This window comes from Temnothorax nylanderi, unplaced genomic scaffold (genome assembly GCF_030848795.1).
Source record: "Temnothorax nylanderi isolate EJ_2023f unplaced genomic scaffold, tnyl_v1.0 TNYL_tig0013_pilon, whole genome shotgun sequence".
NCBI lineage: Eukaryota > Metazoa > Arthropoda > Insecta > Hymenoptera > Formicidae > Temnothorax > Temnothorax nylanderi.
Window position 1 is genome coordinate 1,071,873 of NW_027249075.1, and position 17,631 is coordinate 1,089,503.

General features: G+C 38.6%; 3 protein-coding genes across 10 annotated transcripts in view; 1 reads left to right on the forward strand and 2 right to left on the reverse strand.

Annotated features, from left to right (window-relative positions):
* Positions 1-34: 34 nt before the first annotated feature.
* On the reverse strand, positions 35-5,575 carry LOC139767990 (uncharacterized). Of its 4 annotated transcripts, none has more exons than XM_071697772.1 (13): positions 5,361-5,575; positions 5,099-5,149; positions 4,304-4,974; positions 4,106-4,218; positions 1,929-4,005; positions 1,691-1,821; positions 1,525-1,614; positions 1,330-1,440; positions 1,102-1,214; positions 898-1,017; positions 605-817; positions 395-522; positions 35-312 (listed from the first exon to the last, which is right to left on the reverse strand). In XM_071697772.1, the coding sequence occupies exons 2-13, from the start codon at positions 5,114-5,116 to the stop codon at positions 192-194; spliced, it is 3,906 nt and encodes a 1,301-aa protein (XP_071553873.1). In that variant the 5' UTR covers positions 5,117-5,149; positions 5,361-5,575; the 3' UTR covers positions 35-191. The 4 variants fall into 4 exon arrangements, with proteins under 4 accessions (XP_071553873.1, XP_071553872.1, XP_071553874.1 ...); XM_071697771.1 differs by having other exon boundaries at positions 5,099-5,186; XM_071697773.1 differs by having other exon boundaries at positions 605-799; positions 5,099-5,575.
* A 151-nt stretch (positions 5,576-5,726) lies between these two features.
* LOC139767993 (glycerol-3-phosphate phosphatase) lies at positions 5,727-7,304 on the forward strand. 3 transcript variants are annotated; one of them, XM_071697777.1, is made up of 5 exons: positions 5,727-5,862; positions 5,988-6,081; positions 6,153-6,401; positions 6,489-6,740; positions 6,818-7,304. In XM_071697777.1, the coding sequence occupies exons 2-5, from the start codon at positions 5,994-5,996 to the stop codon at positions 7,159-7,161; spliced, it is 933 nt and encodes a 310-aa protein (XP_071553878.1). In that variant the 5' UTR covers positions 5,727-5,862; positions 5,988-5,993; the 3' UTR covers positions 7,162-7,304. The 3 variants fall into 3 exon arrangements, with proteins under 3 accessions (XP_071553878.1, XP_071553879.1, XP_071553880.1); XM_071697778.1 differs by having other exon boundaries at positions 5,822-5,862; positions 6,140-6,401; XM_071697779.1 differs by lacking the exon at positions 5,727-5,862 and having other exon boundaries at positions 5,896-6,081; positions 6,140-6,401.
* Positions 7,305-8,699: 1,395 nt separating this feature from the next.
* Eip78c (Ecdysone-induced protein 78C) overlaps positions 8,700-17,631 on the reverse strand; it is a 71,421-nt gene continuing 62,489 nt past the window's right edge. For 2 of the 3 annotated variants that reach the window (XM_071697776.1, XM_071697774.1), the window contains exon 8: positions 8,700-17,398. The gene's annotated coding sequence lies outside the window, so the exon portion shown is untranslated. The remainder of the gene's footprint in view (positions 17,399-17,631) is intronic. The other variant, XM_071697775.1, reaches the window with a different exon arrangement.

Below are 17,631 nucleotides of genomic sequence, written 5' to 3' on the forward strand. Positions count from 1 at the left end.
AGAGAATGTTATAGTTTTTTCCACGACAGAACAATTTACCAAAACATAATATATTTAATATTCACGAAAAGAGACATATATAACGTTTAATGACAAATACATAGAAAACTATTTTTTTAAATTAAACTTTCGCGTGCTTGTTATCGATATACATATACAGAATAACGTTTATACAAAATGACCGTTCGAGATTATACGTATGATACTTCGTCGTCTGATAAGAAATCCTCTTGCGGAACATTTTGATGATAAGTATACGTCATTTCTCGGTTTTCGAGTCTTTTTGTTGGTGAATAGTAGGCTGTGTAATGCCTGAACAAATAACGTACATCACAATACAAATTACGCATTGTTCAAATAAAAAAACTACATTAAATAAAGATATAAAAATTACTTGGATTTGGTTGTGTCCCTGCATAAAATTCTATTCGAGGATGCTTCTATCTTTGGCCGTTTTCTTAATGTCATAGTATACCTTGATGATCCTTCTGGATCCGCATTTTCGTTTGTCTGAAAATTGCGCTGTATAAAAAAAGATAAAGTATAGTTTCTCGTTTGATAAGAAAAATGACTTCGTTTTCGTTTCGTTTAACTTCAACGTTACCTTTCGCGGGGATACTTTTTGCTCCTCCTCGCTCGAATCGCTGGAATCGCTAGAATCGCTGGACGAGAACGTCAACTTTTGTGCCAGTCGTCGTCGTCGTTTGCTATTGACGGATTTCCGAGATTTCTCCGAGTTATCGGATCTCCTTACGTTGTTTGCAGTTTTGATTTTAGGTGATTTTTTGAAAACTCGAGCCTTTTCAATAACAATCATCTAAATTAAAAGAGTGTACAAAATTCATAAATCCTGTTAATACATTTATGTTTTGCGGAAATATAATTGTACGAGCTTACTTGATTTTTATTTGTACCAGAAGTCTTATTTGATTCGGGCAATGATGTTTGCTTATTTACATCTTGCTCTTTTGATGTATTCTTAGAATTCACTTTCCGCTTCTTTCTTTCTTCAGTATTCTACATTTTACAAAGAAAAAATATGTACAATTATCGTGAATACAATTATAGAGACAATACTTCTGTAATCACAACAATTTTTACCGTAGTATTTTTTTGAATTTCTTTTGAGTTGTCAGTCAGCGAAAGTAACGATGATTCCTGTGAATTGCCCGGACTATATACTGGATTGTTATCTTTCAAAGTTACACGTTCACCTATATAACAAGTAAAAAGATAGCCTTAAGCTATTATTCATCTACTCTCCCAAAAAATGAATTTTATCTATGTCTATTTTTTCACATTTTTATTATTATTAATCTGTTTATTCACCTATCCAGTAACATAACGGAGGTAGGATACGACGGCCCCTCGAACTAACAGGTGCATTCAGACAGTCCATCGTCGTATCATGAAGTTTCTTCTCGACTTCTTGAACATTATCTAAGAAACGAAAATGATCGTAATACATAGAACACGTAATATTAATATATTTATTAAAAGTAATATATATTTTAAGAAACTTACTGTGCTGCAACGTTTCCCAAGTCAGACAAAATTGCTCGATCTTCGCAGGACATCCGTAACGACATTGTCTCGAAAGTTCCTTGGGAATAGCTAAATATAACAAAGATATTCTTAATTGACAAATATTTATCAATGTACAATCAATGTCGGATTTCGGATACCGTACTGTGCTTGTTGTCGTTTAAATGTCCAAGAAGCTCATAGAATTCATGATTCACCGTTTCGATTAGCGTCACTGATAATCGCCTCGCGACGATGTCCGTCGTAAACTTCCTGTTCACGACATGGCCAGCTTCGCTATAAGGGGGAAAAAAACAATTTAACATTGTCTATTAATTATATGAAATATCATATAATTACATATAATCGTTTGATTATTAATCATATTATCTAAGAGAACTTACTTGAGTAATTTTCCTTGAAAAGTTAAACCCAATTCAGATTTCGATTTCCCGTAATACACTACTTTTGGCGTCCACGCGGTCAGCACTTTGGGATTTTCCTCAACTCCGAGCTTGCTGCTTTTAGGTTGCTCATTCGTCGGATTCGTCGTTGAATTAGTAGAATTTATATTATTATCGAATTCATTTTTGTTATTTATTATCGGACAAATCTCTCTTTTATTGTCGACCGTGTCGACTTTTGTTGTCTTCGAATGAGAATTATTCAAGTCCACGTTGGAAACGTCAATCGCAGGTTTTGTATTGATCGACGTTTTTAACATGGATGTCTTGTCAGTTTCCTCTAACGGCCGAATATTTGCATTTTGCTTAGCCTCATTCTTTATGATTATCTTGGAATTATGCTGTCCAGACTTCGAGTCCACTCTACTTATTTTCAAATTCACCGGCATCGAACTGATTATAGTCGGTTTGGATCTCTTCTTTGGAAATTCGCTTTTCGTTTGTTCAATAAATTCTTTATGTAATTTCGGGGAGGCACAGGGCTTTTCGGAAAAGTCGCTATTCCTATCGCTCATTGTCGCAATATCTTGGTCCACCTCAGCATGCGATGCTATCGTATTTCCGCCTGTCTTCCGCGCATTCGTGCTTACAGTCGCAACGTCGACGTCAGAATTGGTGGTGTAGTCAACATCCGCAACAAAATGCGAATGCGCCTTCTCTTGAACATTCCTATAAGAAATTTTCTGTTCCTTTATAAAAGCATTCAAGTTAACTCTTTGTGCCTCGAAAGCATCGAACGGTTGTTCATTTTGTACATGCGTTACAGACTTGCCTCCCCCGTACACATTAAAATTATTCCTTTGTATCTCTCGATGACTGGAAAACGTCATTTCTTGTGGTCTTTGAGTAATATTTACTATCTTGCGACACTCCCTCGTGTCGCTCGTTGTTTCCACTTCGTCCTCCGTGATACTAATGCAAGATTCATCGGGAAGTGAATTTTTCTTGGTGTTAGCGAATTGATTCGCCACATGAACAGACTCAAACTTAACGTTTTCCACGTCGCACGGCAGATTCGATGCATACTTCTGAGCGTCCGGATAAATCGTTTTCTTTCTCACTTTACGTTTGTGTATCTTTCTGGGCGATTCTCTAGCTTTTAAAACTCGTTCGATCGATACTTTGGGTACGCCTGCGTAAGTCTCGCTCTCTGATTTATCTGAATCCATGTCATGTTTCGGTTTAATGTTCACTGGGTTTGACAGCTGGACAGCATTAGAATCATTTCTTATGCTTCCGTATCCCAGATCGGTGGAGTACCAACAGTTTTTCAATTCTGTCTGTTTGTTTTCAGGTTTATTACTGTTCACATGACTGTCATTGTACACTAAACTCTGTACCGTTTCCGGGTTGGATGTTTCGTGACTCGCGGAGACTAGCGAGTCATTATTGCATTCCGATCCCGTTTTGTAAGACACTACATAATCCAAACAATCAAACATCTCAATAATCTTGTCGATATACTTTGGAGAGCAATTCCTGTCTGCCAAATTGTTAATAATTATGTTCAATTTATCCTCCTGAAGAACGTCCTTTAATTTGATCTTCCTGGAACTGGACGGTTGATTTATATCAGTTTTGACATTTTGTTTATCATCCTCATCGCATAGCGGCTTTATATTCTTTATTTGCATAATAGGGATTACATCCTCCTTTTCAGAGTTGGAAATAAAAGGCTTTACAAACGAAGTATTTTTCTCATGATTTTGTGAACTATGAGTCGAGTAATTTTGACATTTTTCCTTCTTTTCAGGTGTATTATTCAGATTTTTAGTCTTAGGGTATTCATTTAGATTACAAGAGCCTGTTGCAGAAATAGCTTTGTTATTCCTCACACATGTATAAGTCAAGTCTGTCAGTTCGCTCTTTAAATCATCGTCACTGTCAGTAACAGGAGTAGGCCATCGAAACATCACTGGACATCCTTGGCTGACATACGTCCTCCATATTTGATAGACATTCTCCCAATCGTCAGGAAAGCCGTTATAAAATTTCCCGCGAATATAATCCGGTAATCCTTTGTATAAAATATACAAAATTATTAATATGTAATTTTAACAAAACAAATTAATTTAAATTAAATAAAATTTAATTTAATTTAATTTAAATTTTATTACCATTTCTTTCATCAACAATGTTTCCTTGTAGAACATATTTGTGCTTGAATTTGGACTCGACGCACGTCGCAGAGTATCTTCTTATAACTGGTTTGCTACGTGCAATCTTTCCACTATTTGCAAAGATATCACAAACAATCAATAATCAATATAAGCACTTGAAAAGAATATCAATCAATGTAGTATTTTTGTACTCACCATTTTAATGTCCCTTTAATTATTAATTCGTATTGGTCATTTAACATAACTCTCCATTTCGAAAATACTCTGTCAACTTTCTCAAAGTAATTGGTAGGAGTTGCCGGTGCGACAACAGTATTCAAGTATTCTTTGTCAGCATTCGTATTAGTAAACATCCTGCTAGGAGCACTCTTCAAGGAAGCCGTGTTTGCCGTGGAAGACCGCGCGGATCTGTCAAGCGAAGTCGAAGCTGCCTGTTCGCAATTGGACAATGTACGAATTCTGGTTCCCGGTGGTTCCCTAGAAGCGCGATAAACCGTATTTCTCGGCGGGGGTGGCATAACAAGCCGATCAACGTGATCATCCTGCTGGACACGATACTGCTTGACGCTGGAAGTAGTCATTGCTTCTTGCTTGGGATTACGGCTGTTCTTCCTCAACAGGATGTTTCTCAGGTTGTTGCTGGAGGCTAAGACCTCACTCCTGATCAAGGAAGTTTGCGGCGACGAAACTGCGCAGCTAGAATCCATGGTATCTACATTAATGCTGGAGATGCTGGGCCAGGCTGTCACGGCTGACATTTTCCCATCGTGCGAACTTCTGCTGGATTCCTGTCTCAGTACAGCCAGTTTCAAGGAGCGCTGCAGCTTCTTGAATCGTTCATCGACTTGTAGATCCCCAAACGTGGTCTACAGCAAAAATTCAAGACACAATTTGTTAGACTCATCGTTATACAATTAGAAACTGTGATAATCTTCAGACTGACATCAGAAACGTCCTTTAAACTTTCACGCCGTGAGCATGCATACATACCTCATGACGGTTGGCCATCGGAAGGTAATTGGTCCTTTGAGGTTATGTTCTCTGTTTATAACAGAAATTTGCGCGTAAAAATTTCACTCTGAAAAGTTAGAAGCAGGGAGAGAAGCGGCAATCGGCGTAATAATGCAATAACACGAGCATCGATTCGTGAGTTTCAAGCGTTCCTGCGCTTTCCTCTTCGAATTATTCACGAGGTCACAAAACAATTAACGAATATCACCATTATCACCAATATTTTCAAATTTAAACGTACACACGCCTGTCAAGGGTGAAGTCCCATGGAGCGGATTACGCGGAAGCGGATCGAGCGTATCACCAATCACGGGATTGTTCTGATAAGCCTTGTGTACACGATACTAGAAATCGGTCCGAGTTTCGGTTTAAGCCAATGAAACTGCTGCTTTTCTGTAAGAGCTGCATGTTGATTGGCTTAAACCGAAACTCGGACCGATTTCTAGTATCGTGTACACAAGGCTTAACTCCAAGCGTTTGACGTTTAGAGCTATCAAACGTTTTATAAACGCGGCTCCGAAGGCGTAGAAGGTAAAAAAAATCGTTTAAAGCAATCTATTCGTGATTAAAATCGAGATCGCGCATTGCGAGATAGCCCATTAATCGAGGCATGGCGTAGGCAGGTGGCAGGTAGGGCTCCGGCCGCTCCGGCTGTTTTTTTTACGAAGTGACACTAGTGACAGTGCGATCTCAGCTGATCCGTGCCGAGTGCCGAGTCACGCGTCTGATGCGCGCAGATACTGGTAATTACCAGACCGTTATCTGGGTTATCACCCGATAATACAAGGTCTCCCGATGGCGATAACACGAGTATATATCCGTCTCCGTCGTTCCGACCTCCCCGTGATACATGTCGTCGCTTTTGTAGGTGATAATGTCCGCGATAAACGTGAAGGCGCTCGCACGTCAGAACGTCTGGAAATTCTTGAAGTCGTTCGACACCGTGCTGACGGACTGCGACGGTGAGTGAGGGATTGCGGGGCGAAGCCCGCGCGGTCGGTACGACGTTTGATTCTTCAGGTCTCTCTTTCAGGCGTGCTATGGATGCACATGACGCCCCTGCCGCATTCGGCGGACGTCGTGAACCTGTTCCGCAGGCTCGGCAAGCGGGTTTTCTACGTGACGAACAACAGCACGAAGACCCGGGACGACCTCGTGGAGAAGTGCCAGGCCCTGCGGTTTGAGGCGACCAAGGATGATATCCTGTGCACCGCTCACCTGTCAGCGTGTTATCTGCAAAGCTTAGGCTTTCGCAAGAGGGTCTACGTTATTGGTTCCGAAGGTAAAGCCCTGGTCCACGAAGTCAATGGGATTATGAAATGTATATTATGCAATTCGTCTCTGTTCTGACATCAATTTTTATCTGCAGCGATCGCGAAGGAATTGGAGCAGGCTGGTATCTCGTGTTGCGGAATAGGGCCGGACCCAGTTAAGCAGAATGTCCCGTATTCCGTTTTCGAGAAGGACCCTGAGGTAGCTGCGGTCATAGTCGGTTTCGATGAACACTTCAGTTATCCTAAAATGGTCAAAGCGGCTACGTATCTGAATGACGCCAATGTACATTTCATTGGAACTAACACGGACGAGAGGTTTCCAGTTTCAAATGATGTCGTGATACCTGGTAAGGTATTTAAATAATTTATGTGACTGCTATTACAACACGCTGTCAATTGAAAATCTGTGACTTTTCCGATGCAGGTACAGGAAGCCTGGTTAGATGTATAGAAAGTTGCTCAGAGAGAAAGGCGGTGATTATGGGTAAACCGGATGAATATATGGCTAAAATGTTGATGGAACGATCTAACATTGATCCCCAGCGTACTTTGATGATCGGAGACCGGTGTAACACCGATATACTCTTTGGAACTCGCTGCGGTTTTACGACTCTGCTAGTCCTGACGGGAGTGACCGCTTTGTCGGACGTCGAAAGATGGAAGCAGTCCGAGCGACAGGAAGAACGGGATCTCGTACCGAATTACTACATAGACGCGCTTGGCGATTTATTACCGTACTTAAAAGAACTAGAAACTGAAATGTCATAAATTTGCGAAATTTAGCTAGAATTATCTAACAGATAGAATCTTTTCAACAAATTTTAACTATTTATATTAATTATGTGAATCAATGAATTCTCTCTTGTGTGTATAAGTTTTAAGAAATATTAAACGAAAGATCTTGCAGCCTATCTTGATTTATTTTTTCCTCGGAGATAAAGTGCGATTGTTGGAGGGAAATAAAAATGAAGGGAAAATGCTTGGATGTTCCGAGTTTAGACGGAGGTACAAAGCGAGAAAGTAAATTTTCCACTTTAAATCTTCCAACCCCATGTTTATTTTGGCAATGCCTTTTATATGAAAAAGTACACCTTTTTTGAAAGGGATGATGCACATTTTGGATGAGAAAGGAGTACTGCGAGAGAGAGAGAGAGAGAGAGAGAGAGAGAGAGAGAGAGAGAGAGAGAGAGAGAGAGAGAGAGAGAGAGAGAGAGAGAGAGAGAGAGAGAGAGAGAGAGAGAGAGAGAGAGAAAGGAAGATAAATGGGCAGAGGATGAAAGGATGTGTGCAAAAAGATTGTGTGATAATACAATATATATTATTCAAATATATATATATATATATATATGATAATGGTAAACTTAATGTTAGAGAGAGAGAGAGAGAGAGAGAGAGAGAGATGCGAATTCGTAATCCTTACCTAGAGCTTGTCGTAAACTCATAACAATGAAATATATTTATAACGCGTTATATCATCATATAATATAAAAGAAGCGTGGTACGTATGTGTGTGTGTGTGTGTGTATCCGTTGTGTATGTGTATGTGTGTCTTTCATCTCGTCTCGTGTACATCTGTATATATTATTTTATTACTTTCTAAGTTTTATCGGAGGGTCTTGCCCCTAATCTCTGCGGAGAGGAGAATCAGAGGTGTGCATATGCCTATATCTTACATAGACACATCCAAATATCGATTTCGTAGAGCACGAGTCGTAAAATCTTTTAACAGCTAAATCGTTAACGGTTTTCGATGCGTAAAGTATTGTAGCGAGACAGCGTAACATTCATTACCGCCATATGTAACGTTCGCAATGGGTGCACATTATACGAGGAACCCGTACGTTTTCTCAGATTGATTTACGGAGACCGTCGAAGCCGCCCTCGCGGACTATGTTCCCTCCGTCGATCGGATCGTTTAAAAAGTTCGATATGAAGGTTCAGTGTAAATCACAGTTCACTCATGATACACGTCGGTAAGATATAACGCATTCAAGGTACATGCCTTCAATTTCACAACGAAATGCATTGCGGCACGTCGATCGAGGGGATCGGCTGTAACAATAAATAATTTCTCCTATACTCTTTTTGAAACATATATCACAAATCTTTCGCGGACTAGAAAAACACGCGATAATAACACTAGTAAACATAATCTTTGTTATATGTAATATTTTGTCTCTTTCCTGCGTATTTTCTTACGCTGCATTCAAAAATGTTATCAGAATCTTTTGTAATGACGGAAAGAGAAAGAGAGAGAGAGAGAGAGAAAGAGGAGTTCTAATTTTTCGAAATATGTAAAACAGAGATACGCTTAAAGAAAGCATACGATCGCTTTTTTTTTATTGCCATGCTACACTATCCTCTCGGAGGCAAAATTTGTATTAGTTTACACATGTCCGTAGGGATGCCGTATCCCATGGACGATTAAACATTGATACGGCCTTAAAAAGTATATATGTATTTCGATATGTGCGATCACTTAAGTAGAATCGCCGCCGGTGTATTGCGATCGAAGAGCTTACCTTTTAAGCTGTCTTGAATGCGCGTTAAAAACAAATTATGCATCATATATAGCTTTGCTACGCATAATCGTCACCTTTTTAAGGATATGTACTTGAGCCTTCGGAAGTAAGCTCTTCGATTTCGTGAATCGTCGTCGCTTCCCTCTCGTTCTCTATGAATTAGTACGTAATTAATGATTAGTCTTGTAATTGGCACAAGTTTTCTCGTGTATTTGTAGGTAATCGAAAACGGTTTTAACAAGAGGGAATCTAATATCTTGCGGTGTCGATCGGTTTACATGTATAACGGGGAGAAGAAAGCGGATATGATAAGAAGAACGACGTGTGAGGGATTCCACATAAACGATTCCGCGGTCGTTCCAACACCCTTTGGAAAAACTGACGAATGTTACCATCGCTACATTTACATTATAATGCTGTATTATAACGAGACAGGATTATAATAACGAGCAATCCTAACGAGAGGGTGAGAAAGACAATAAATCGGTAAACTTCTCACTTACAGATATAATACAAATCAACGAATTTAAATCTAATCGTTCTTACAGCACTCGCTCAATAGATCTCTCTGGTAATTAAAGAAAAAAATGTTCTCATTTCATAATGATAAGTTACGCCGCAAGCATGTTATTATTTCTGACATGTTTTTATAAGTGGAATATTAATTAAGACTGACGACACACACACACACACACACACACTTGCACGCCCGCACGCACGCACGCATACGCACGACACATGCACACTCGAATGAAACCACATACACACACACAAACACACACGGTGGTCGTTCGACAGATATCTCTAACGGAAATTGCGAAAATTAATAATATGCTGTAATTTCGTCAATAAACGACTTACGACCGTACAGAGTGATTCAAACATATGTCACTAAATTTGAGAAACATTCTATTTTTTTTTAAATAAAATAATATGGATGAATTATCGGTCAAGAAGCGTAAAAGATCTTTCAATTTTCAACTTGTAATTAAAAATGAAGAAATTGGTACATTAGACACTTCTTCTGTTTTTTAAATAAATATATTCTTAAAATTTGTACAATTCTGCGAAATCTTTTCGTCGCTTAAGTTGTTTCCTCAAGACAACTTTTGATTGTCTAATATTTTAAGAAGACATAATAATATTTCCTGTGCTTAGATCACAGAGAATAAAATATAAAAACATTTATTACGTAGATATCGTCAGTCTGCTAAATTACACTTAATAATATACATATTTGCCGATGTTTAGTAAGTCAATATTTTATTTTTCTTCCACGTACAATACGCAGTCGAGCAACGTAGATTTGAATTACTCTGTATTTCTTCATAAACTCTAAATAAAGATCTGTTCATTCAGCTGGAATGTCGCTGTGTGACGCTACTACACGATTGTCAACGAGACAAAAAAGTCGAACATTATTACCTTATGTTTCGCGAAATGGACGAAATGGAGAGGATGCACGTCATGCGCTCGAATATAGCAGTAGAAGAATATGTTATGTGATATGCGTGTATGTGTGCGTATGAATGCATGCTTTATACATACAGGATATCAAAAAAAAAAAAAAAAATGTGCGGGGCTTGCTTCCTTTCGAGGACGACTTGACTAAATTTGGAATCGAATTTTTCTTCATAAAATCAGAAAATAAACCTATAAATCAGTAAATCTCAATCAAAAAGTTAAATTTGCAAAAACGCGAATTAACTTTAGAATGGATCATATTGAAATTCTAATTATTATTTCCGACAGACGTTTTATGTATCTGAATTTGATGATTTATTATAATTAGAGCTGTGAAAAATTATGATGTTGCAAAAATTTACAGCGAAACGATCAATTCCAAGCTGATAAAAAAAAATTGCGGTTGATGGAAAGACTACGATTTTTGCGATATCCTGTATGAATGTACAGTATATACACGCGTGGCTTTGGCAAGCCACACGTTTAGAGATTAACAAATAAATACAGATATATATACACGCGCCGGACTATATGTATGTGTGCCCAAGCCGACGCGCTATAAACTTCGACCCGCGTTTGTATCTCATATTTAACATTCTGTATGCAGTCATCTAAATTCTTAATCTCATATAACATTTTACACGCAACTTTTTATTAAGAGAAATAAAAACCACCCGCGACAGTCGCGTTTAGCGCTAAATGCGAGATATAAACGCGAGCCCTAACAGATCGATATCGTCTTATAAAACAACTAAATGAAAACATTTGTACTTTAGCAGTATAGAGCAGTCATTTTTTGTCGTAGTTACCCTTAATATCGTTTTATCTTCGTTTATATTATATTTTATACATGTATAGTAATATATATTATTATATATTCTTTTAAGAATAATTCCCGCCTCCCTTGGCACGCCCGTCGCGTCGCTACCATTATCCTTGTCGTCGCCATCGTCTTCAACTTCGTTAATAATGTATATGTGTACATGTATATGTGTATTCAGAGTGTCGCGCATTTTCTCTCAACTACGAATGCTAGATGTTAAATTTCGAGGAACATCTCAAAAACACCTCAAGACAAAATAAAAAAATTAAAAATTAACAAGATTTAGGTAGTCATTCAGTTTCAATTTAATCGAAGTATTCTTTGCAAATAGATAATATTTCATTTCTCATGTAATTTCCCCAAGTGGACTTTCCTTCAACGAAATATTAATTTGAGGATTAATAATTAACCAGACAGAATTTCATCAGATCGAAGGTCACGAGAAAGCGCGCGATGACTGGGATACATTGTATATGCATGTACGTACAGTGGCGAGCATGTAAATAGGAACAAACATTTATTACAATTCGGCCCATCGTTTCTTCGCATAAAGAGATAAGATTTATTTATGTAATATTTCTTATTTCACGGGGTGCAATAATGCGAAGATTAATACACCTTGATATGTATTCTCTTTTAAACCATATAGTGATAATAATTTTAACGAAAGTGGGATTTTTGAAAAATTTCACTGAAAAATATAAAGTATCTTAAATTCAGGAGAGCACAGTATTCAGTATTCACTATTTATACGTTGACCACTGTTCACATATGTCCAAGCCGCTTGATAAAGTATAAGTTTAACATTCGGTAAATATATTTTGAGTATTTGAATCGAGCAATCAGTTTTTTTTTTAAATTTATCTTTATAAATTAAAGAATCTGCGAATATAAACGAGTCTTATAGGGATAAAGTCCTTTCGCAATTTGTTAACTTCTTTCGTCAAGCGCCTTTGGATATTTACACGACAGACGCAAATTCGCACAAAAATGCTCGACGTAATAAAATCTTCTTTTTCCTTAATCGATTTAAAATCAATCTTTTTTAACACAAATGTCAGAGTACTCGAAAATATAAAACTTTTTATAAAACAACCTGAGAGTTTCGTGACTAATAGACAATAACATTTTATTTTTAAATTGATTCAATTAAACAGAATGTTATTTCGAAAAGTATTTAATATTGATGACATCTATTCGCAAGTCGAAAACAGAATAAAATTCAACTAGAATCGGTGACGAATTGAATCAAGAAGAAATTGGCTCCATGGAATTTGTTGACAGAATTTTGTTTGTACGAATTTGTGGCCGTCTTGTATATTTATGGATGTATATGTCGTTGCTCGTTGCTTTTGATGTGTGTCGAAGAGAACGGGTATGCATAATGCGCGCATGTAACCGGGAATCTATATTAAACCGAAGAGCGATTATTATGTATGTAGTCTTAGCAACTGCGGGCGGAATACATAGAAGTATTTCGAAAAACCGTTTGGACCGTCCTTATCATACTAGCGTTTGCCTTTCCTCGACTTAAATAGCGCCGCTGACGATATATAACGTCGATATAGATAATCACTAATAAGTACATTCAATATAGCAATAATAATAATAATATCTTTATCCATAATAATAATTATAATCGTAATAATAGTTATAATGATGGTAGCAGTAATGATAATAAACGTATCGATGATAATGATAATAGCAGTGGGAGGAGCACAGCGATAATAATCGGATTTTATAACCGCAATAATATTAATCGTAACGATATTGATTATACCAACGATTTGTATAAGTATATATACAGACACTATATAGCACCATGACCGAAATCTCGAATCTCGAAACCTAAAAGAGACGAAGCGAAAGATGAAATAGGGAAAGTCCAGGGGATGGCGAAAGGAGAGCGGGTTAAAGGGCGGGAGGGAAGAGAGGACTAAAGGAATGGGTGAATCTTGCGTCTCGATCGAAACACGAGAGGAAAAACAGAAAATTGGCGATGTGGGAAAAAGAGAGAGAAGGACAAACCGTTCAAGCCGGTTTAGTATGTTCAAAAGAATAGAAGAAAATGAAGAGAGGCTCTTCGACATAAAATGATAATAAGGGAAGGTCCGATAAGAACCAGGCTGCTAGCGGAAAGTATGTGTACGTTGATGATTGTTTCTACAATGATCTCGATTCGCTCTGAATCCCGTTCGGCAAACTCAGTCTCGTATACGTTGGAACATGAATATTTAACGCATCAACGTCTGCGATCCGGCTCTTATTCGATCCTTCCCCCCGCATTCTACCGGGGTTTCAGAATACACCAACTCGATTATCGTTCCGTTTCTTACGTGTGTGTGTTTCTTTTCTTTATTACCGTACCGGCCAATCGTCGCGTTTACGCTATATACGAGAAGTCGAAGAACGAAGGACCGCCGGCGAGCAGAGTGAAAGATCTGGGCGAAGTCAGGGCGAAAGGACCTGGGAACACATTCCCTAAAAGTGGAACATCATCGATTCGCGCGCGGATAACCGGCAAGAACACGAAGGAACACTATCGGCGCTACGCAAGGGCGACGAAAGACGATTGACCGGCGTCGTCGCTAAGAGACAGAGACAGATAGAGAATTATCTTGTTTTTTATCATATAATAATACGATATTACGCTATATTATTACTATGATGTATTTGGCCGTTTAATTATATACTCCAGCAACGCTCGCCAGAACACCTCTTCAATTCACGATTGCTACCTCGGCGAATAATTTTCGTGGGACTAGAAATTTTGAAGAGCACGACCGTGACGTAACCGGAGAAAAATGTCGATCTCAGAAGAGAATATAATATTTATCTGTTTATCGTTTCTTTATTCATGTTTCTCATTTTTAATTTGCACCAAGACAGTGACACACAACACAAAATTAATGTTTTAAGGAATCCCCAACTTTCTTTCTTTTTTCCTTAGCTTTTCCCCTTTTTCTTTCGTTTCTTATTTTCTCTTTTCGAATCTTGGAATTCCTTGAAATTGTAAAATTATGCCGTTGCACGCTCCTCCAATTTTAACAAGCCAAGGGACGTCGATGTCGCTGTCGATTCTCGCCGTTGGATTTCATCCGGAGATATCCTTTCTCGAAATTTTATCCGAAAACCCTAAAACTCCAATCGACATTTTTCTCGTATCGCAATGATCGGATAGAAAGCGGAAACAATATAACGATCAATAAGCGCCAAGTCACGCACGCTCGACTTATATTGAATCACGAGAGACCTTCCACTGTCGATTACGATGATTAGAATATAAAAGCGAGAGAACACTACCACGTGATCGTGATCGTTGCGTTGTAATCACCGATATGTCCTACCTTGCGATTCGCTCGACATTAACGCGTTAATTAACAGCTACTTCTTTTTTTTCTGCAATATAGCTTCAATATAATGTTCCTTTGTAATATACATATATATATATTTCTCCTATATATATATATTTGTATATATATTTATATTATATTAAACGATGATATCCTCTTTGTCCAATATATTAAGTATGATATGTTTATTCACAACTTGATGTGAGCGCTTAGAAAGAGTGTGAAAGAGCGAGAAAAAGGGATAGAGTGATAAAAGATTGGAAATTCTTCCTTCCTTCCTCTAATATCGCAAGGACTGCATCTTCGATTCCTCTTTCAATTTGAGTGATAGCTATAATAAACCGGGTTACGTCGTTACTTTAAGCACGCCCGGCGCATAGGTAAAACAGTGATATCTATATCAATAAACTTCTTTTTGCTCTCTTACTTACACGGATATGAGTATTTCGATGCACTCGCGCATCGCACATGTCGCACACAGACGCACACGCACACACAACAAACGTGCACAAGAACGTGCACACGCGCTCTGCGATTATATATATATATTTTATATATATTGTTATGCATTATACGCTAGTCATTGTCAGAAAGTTTATTAGTGTTTAAAGTTTGAAGAGCCGGTCGCGCTCGCCGCAGGATCGTTCCGCGCGGAATCGCGAGTCAGGTAAAGAGTTCTCTGGACCGTCTCGCGTTACGTGTCGCGCTGGGTGCATGTGTATGTGTGGGCTGTGTGTCGCCGGTACGCGCTCGTTCCGCACGATTTCGTAAGCACGTGTATAAAATGCCGGACTCGTCGCGTTCGTTCGCTGGTCTCTCTCGGGGCGCGGTTTACAGATCACAGACGTCGGTTTGCCGCGACGAGTAAACGTGCAAAATCTTCCGCGTGATTAATTGAGGAACTTTAATCCGAATCACCGTTTGCGCTCCGGGTTCTCTCTTGCGCGCTTCCGCCCGGAACAGTTTCCCGAAGCGTCGCGCGACGATATATAATTATATATATATATATAATTATATAATTATATATAATTATATATATGTATATCGAGATATAATTCGCTATTCTACTTGTCGAGTAATAAAAATAGAGATTGCATAGATTGAAATTCGTAGCAGATGCGCCTATAAGAAGATACGTCCTATAAAGATTTCCTCTCGAGCCTTATAGCATGAAATTTGTATACGCTTCCTCTCTCAGCGCCCGTGCGCCGTTAATTACATACGTAAGCTCATAGCTGTTGTATGCGTATATGTATGCGTGCTCGCGCTTGTATCGCGCGAGCCTCGTGCTCAATCGCACGCGCGTTTCGTTACATTTACGCGGCCGTACAATCGTTCATCATCACCTCAGTGTCGCAACAAATCAGGGATCAGAAATCGATGACAAGCTCGACCTTCGATGTTGAGAACACGGGTAAATGTGTCCCGATCGATTAATTAGCGATCTAAAAATCTAACAAGGAAATTAAAATTCTATATCAATTCAGCGGGCATTTCAATTCTTTGTATAGTTATATATATGTATTAACATATATTTAAGAATATTATTAAAAATTAATTATAAAACATGTAATACAGAAACACGCAAAATTCAATTTTTTCACGTGTCTGCAACATCGAAATTCGAACTGATCGCAATTACGCTGGCCGCGACACCTACAAGAGACACATACATGCTCGGCAACGCTTAATACACGAGGGAACACTTTATAATCTTAATTTCTGATATGTCCGTTGAGTATAGTTGGTGTTTCTGATGCTATCGTTTGGCCGATTTCCATTCTAGCCGCTCAGACGGGTACTGCACGCAGTATATACATATATATATATATATATATATATATATATATTGCTGCTGTATATATATATATATTTTAGTTATCTTTACATCTTAGAATTATTTAAAGAAACAAAAGAAAAAATAAAGGACAGAATCTTTTTTGAGCACGAACGGACGTCCATGACTCGACTTACGCTTTTGTGCTTATTCTCTCATCGCAACGCTCGTTAAAACAGCCATCCCCGTTTACTTGACGCGGCGGCAAAACGGCACGAAAGATCTCTCCCTCGTCGATTGAGTATTTCAAGTATATACGCCCGTTCGGAGACGCGCGCGTGCTGTAATGCGTGTGTGCTATTGCTTGGCGAATAGTACAAAGCCGTTTTCCGTTGAATTTGAGCAAATTGCACCTGCGAATTGTCCTCCGAACTTGCGCGGAGCTTGCACAGAGAAGTTTCAGCTTATTGCTTGCGCGGCCCTTTAAAGGTGATCTTTTCCTCCCTTGAGATCATCTTCTGTTATCCGCTGGAGCGATCGAGACATTCTCGATCGGGGGAATTCCTTAGAAGATCGCTACCAGAAATTCACGCTAGTGTCGGCTGCTCGATCTCGCTATTCAGATAATCGACGATTGCGCCTGTAACTTTCTCCTTTCTCTTTCTTTTCTAGTACGGCAAGTCTTTCGCGATCCCTCGGCCGAAAATGCATCCTTTCCCGCTAACTTTTGAGCGACCGAGATATTCCCCGCGACAAGTCAGCAGGAATTGCCGTCGACAATCGCGTTTTCGCTTTTCTTTTCTCTTTAATTTTCTTATATCCTTTGTGATAGTAGACAGTCGATCTTCACATGCCTCATTCCTCGTTTCAATCGCCCGTTCTTCATGCAATTCGAATTTGTTCTTCTCGTTAGATCGTGTTAGATGTGTTTCGCTAACTCTACGAGTTAAAACGAACGATTCTAGATATTCAGAACGGCCTCGGTGAGCGCTCGGGCGATTAAGTTTCTGGCCGACATCACGGCATCATCGGTCTCGAATTACCTCGCTGTAGCTTACGGAGGCTGCTAAACAAAGGATATTTCACTGTATTCGGTAATTCAAAATCTTAAAATTAGATAAATTAAACAAAGTTTAATTACATTTTATACAAACGAAGTTTAATTTATCACCAAAATTTAATTTACCGACATTAAACAACAATTAAACAAATTAGACTAATATTTGTAAAGAAACTTGTCAAAGCAACAGAAGCAGACACGATTTACGAAAACTAACTACATCTATTAGTCTAATTTTA